Here is a 4,285-nt window from a genome sequence, read left to right as displayed (position 1 = left end):
ACCCGGAGCGGGACTCGAACCCACAACCTCCAGGCCCTTGGAGCTGTGTAACTGCGACACCTACCTGCTGCGCCACCGTGCCGCCCTGAGACTGGAACTTAAACCATGTAAACAACCAGACACAACGAGAGTGGAGAAATGAGAGATCGAACAAGAGATGACACAAACAGATCCAAGCAAACAGGTGCTGAAAGTGGCTGTTCTGAACAGGGCAAAGAACAATGCTGTTGTGTTTGATGCTTGTGGTATTTTGACCAAAGCCTGTCAAAGACACTTCAATAAGTGGGAGTGTGTCCCCTTTGAGTAAGAGTCAAGTATAAACGCAGGTTTTAAAGTCCCACCAGCATGTATATCTTCCCAGCAAAGGACAATTACGCCACCTTGGAAGCAGAACAAGCTTAAATGGAATTCCTAATTACGGCATCAATTCATTAACGCCATTACAAGTAAGAATGAATCGTTTCATTAGCAATCTGGTGATAGCTATAAATCATAATCTGCGGAGCCCAGATCTATGCTCCATTTCGGAAAAGAGCAGCTGAACTTTAGAAGGGGAAAATAAAACAGATTAGACTGTATGGTAATCTAATCTTTGAAAATCCATACCATAATAGCCCTGAATTTGTCTCCTTCATAAAGCAGCACTGGAGGTCAGTGACGATGGATTTCTGGCAGTCCAGCTCTTACGCTGTAATGAAGCCAAACCAATGGTCAGGCCTAATGTCCTTCTTGCCTTAACTGTTTATGACCACGGCAGCTCGGGCAAAACTCTGAAAGGCATGGCACTTTGTGTGTGTGTGTGTGTGTGTGTGTGTGTGTGTGTGTGTGTGTGTGTGAGAATACCAGTCCAACTCACCTGGCGCAGGTGGAGCTGGAGCAACAGGTTCTTCTACAGCAGGGGGAGCTAAAGCATCAGCAGCGGAGAAAGCAGAGGCAGCAGGGCCAGCTGGGGGACGGGGGGGTTTTACTTCCACAGGTGGAGGGGCTGCAAGCTCAGAAGCAGGACGAGGAGCAGGGGGAGGGGAGGCAATGGGTTCTAAAGGTAGAGAAGGTGCAACAGGTTCTATAGGTAGAAGCGAGGACTTTATGTCTGTTCTAGGAGGAGGTGCAATAGGTTCAAAAGCAGGAGGGTCAGTACGGCGAGAGGAGGCAAAGAGCTGAGCTGAAACAGGAGCAGCAGGCATAGCTAAGGGAGGGGAGGCGACAGGTTTAAATGAAAGGGAAGGAGCAGAGGGTGGAGGCAACGCAGATTCAGAGGCAGGAGGTGGAGCAATGGACTCACCTACGGGGGCTGGAGTGGGGGTAGAACGGGCCACGTTCTCAGCGGCGGCTGGAGGTGGAGGAGGAACGCGGACTGCTTCTATGAGGGACTGAGGTGGCAGAGAGGTGATGGGGTCGAGAGGAGGACGCACGGGAAGTGTGGGAAGAGGTTCAACCTTGGGCTGAGGAGGAGAAGATGAAGGGGAAGGCGGGGGTGGTTTTGCCTCTTGTGTGGCCGAGGACTCTCTCATGCGATTGATGACATTCTCCGAGAGCTGAAAAGGAGCAAAGATTAAAGTTTAAAACCTGATGATTCAGGAGATCTGCATTTAAACACAGAGTGGACAGTCGTTATAACCTCCTGATGTATCTACCATCAGCAGCTTTAACCCTGAAGCCAAACGCACTGTTTGTTCAAAGCCTGGCCCAGACTTTACTTGTATAGATTTGTTACCTTTTCATTTAGACAGAGATTTAAAATTAAGTTCTTAATGCTTCGACAACCCCATCAGGGAATGTTTAAGGCCAAAGGCATTCATTCATTCATTATCTTTAAGCGCTTATCCAATTCAGGGTCGCGGTGGGTCCAGAGCCTACCTGGAATCATTGGGCGCAAGGCGGGAATACACCCTGGAGGGGGCGCCAGTCCTTCACAGGGCAACACACACACACACATTCACTCACACACTCACACCTACAAACACTTTTGAGTCGCCAATCCACCTACCAACGTGTGTTTTTGGACTGTGGGAGGAAACCAGAGCACCCAGAGGAAACCCACGCAGACACAGGGAGAACACACCACACTCCTCAAAGACAGTCACCCGGAGGAAACCCACGCAGACACAGGGAGAACACACCACACTCCTCACAGACAGTCACCCGGAGGAAACCCACGCAGACACAGGGAGAACACACCACACTCCTCACAGACAGTCACCTGGAGAAAACCCACGCGGACACAGGGAGAACACACCACACTCCTCACAGACAGTCACCCGGAGAAAACCCACGCGGACACAGGGAGAACACACCACACTCCTCACAGACAGTCACCCGGAGAAAACCCACGCAGACACAGGGAGAACACACCACACTCCTCACAGACAGTCACCCGGGGAAAACCCACACAGACACAGGGAGAACACACCACACCCCTCACAGACAGTCACCCAGAGGAAACCCACGCAGACACAGGGAGAACACACCACACTATTCACAGTCACCCGGAGCGGGAATATAAACTCATATTTGATTCACTTATTTATTATTATGACAGCGATTACCTTGCTGTATTTACTCTCATATTATACATCATCGCTGTCCAATGAAAATACATGTACCTCCTTTATTAGTTTACAATTTCATGACAAATGAACCCAAAAAAAAGCTCCAAAACCTTAAAACATTTTTACATTGACTTCCATTGAATGTTAAGGGTTTTTTCCTTCTCCTGTAAAGCTGCTATTTTGAAGATACATGTTTTCCATTGGACAGGGCATTCAATCACCTTCTGCAACCGCTTCTTCTCGATAACGAGTCTGGAGCCTACCCAGAACCACTGGACTGCAAGGCAGGAACACACCCTGCACCCTAGTCCATCATTCACATCTGTGGACAGTTTCACCCAATCAGAGTTACATCTGTGTACAAATGACGAGTTGTGCCCTAAACACATGATGTGCACTAGTTCACTGACCGGGACTCAGGACACATGACCTCTGGTGGTTAGGTAGGTGAACTACAATAACACAGAGGCTCACAATGCTGAAACCGCCTAGTGCACCTTTAAAGATCCCTCTTCTAAATTTAACCATGACCCTGGAACCAAGGGTCATCCTTATAACATACTGTGCGCATGTTTACTCTCAGAAGTGCTGTTTAAAGAAAGCAAGAACAGGAAGATGTGGCCAGATAAGCTTTTAAAGTTGCTATGGTCCGAGTGGGAGTGTAATACACACTGTTGCTCCTGTTATAAACACACACTCATTCAGCATGACAGCCAGTTAGCTGTAGCTTAGCTCTCCTCCACGCAGAGTCTGCTTAGGTTTAACGGCTGTAACGGACACACAGGGGCGAATAGCCCACAGTGCTGGCGGTGAAGTGTTTGAACAGCGCTTTCACGGTCGACAGAGGCCGTCTTCGGAGCTCTTCAGTGGGGTTTCTGTCTGTCTTTCTGCCTGTCTGTCACTCACCCTGATGCCCTTCACAATCGTTACGTTCTCGTTCTCGTCTGACTCGAAAGACACCCGGCGTGTGCTGTTATTGGCTCCCATTTCTCACAGAAACAGTTAAACGCACAGGAACGGTGAGTTGCAGCGAGTCAGCTCATAAAGTCGTAGCTCCTTTAAGTGAACACGGCTGGGAGAAACTCATGTGAAGACGCCTCCACGTTCAGGTAGTGGAAGAGAGTCGATTCCTCAAACTATTCAAAAGAATCGATTCTTGAACACCGAGTTGCCTGAGAGTCAGTGTCGACAGAGACTTAGTGTAGAATAACTATGTACGTTGTAATACGACACACGTGTCAGTAGTGCCTTTTAAATACCGCTCTGGTATTGTATATGTTCAAGTGAATTGGAGCATGGGAATTAAATCTGCGGATTTCAAGGGCAGGACTCGGAGTCGACTCCGCCTCACTACATTCGGGCCCGCTGTGTGACAACACGCCGCGCATGCGCCGTTTCAACTTGAACTGGACTCGCTCTCGCCAGAGTCCAACTAATCAGAGCACTCCGGAGCAGTTTCACTGATCTACAAATCATGATATAAAACGTGTAGCCAAATATTCAAAAAACTGCTGTAAGGATATGACTTGTAGATCGTAGATTCTGGAAAAAACGTGTATGAAAATTCTCTGATAACGCGTTTAAATCACCTTACAGGCGCCTTGTTACGTAATTTCAACATGTTAAGTTATCAATTTTTATTGCTACGAAATTCCAAGACTTATTAAATATTTCGAATAATAATTAAGTCATTCCCACTTTTTAATATGTATTTACTCATTATTACTCCTTATTCT

At 47.7% G+C, this 4,285-nt stretch overlaps 1 protein-coding gene across 2 annotated transcripts in view; it reads right to left on the bottom strand.

The window, feature by feature from the left end:
- Positions 1–3,692, bottom strand: part of chchd3a (coiled-coil-helix-coiled-coil-helix domain containing 3a) — a 120,387-nt gene extending 116,695 nt beyond the window's left edge. The window contains exons 1-3 of one of the 2 annotated variants that reach the window (XM_066668568.1): positions 3,456–3,692; positions 1,283–1,535; positions 857–1,036 (exon numbers count right to left, since the gene is read on the bottom strand). In XM_066668568.1, the coding sequence (XP_066524665.1) occupies positions 857–1,036; positions 1,283–1,535; positions 3,456–3,536 (514 nt within the window). In that variant the 5' untranslated portion in view covers positions 3,537–3,692. The remainder of the gene's footprint in view (positions 1–856; positions 1,037–1,282; positions 1,536–3,455) is intronic. The other variant, XM_066668569.1, reaches the window with a different exon arrangement.
- Positions 3,693–4,285: the final 593 nt, after the last annotated feature.

The sequence above is a fragment of the Hoplias malabaricus genome, chromosome 4 (genome assembly GCF_029633855.1).
Source record: "Hoplias malabaricus isolate fHopMal1 chromosome 4, fHopMal1.hap1, whole genome shotgun sequence".
Lineage (NCBI taxonomy): Eukaryota > Metazoa > Chordata > Actinopteri > Characiformes > Erythrinidae > Hoplias > Hoplias malabaricus.
Note: the sequence above shows the minus strand (reverse complement) of the source record. Positions and strands in the feature narration are given on the sequence as shown.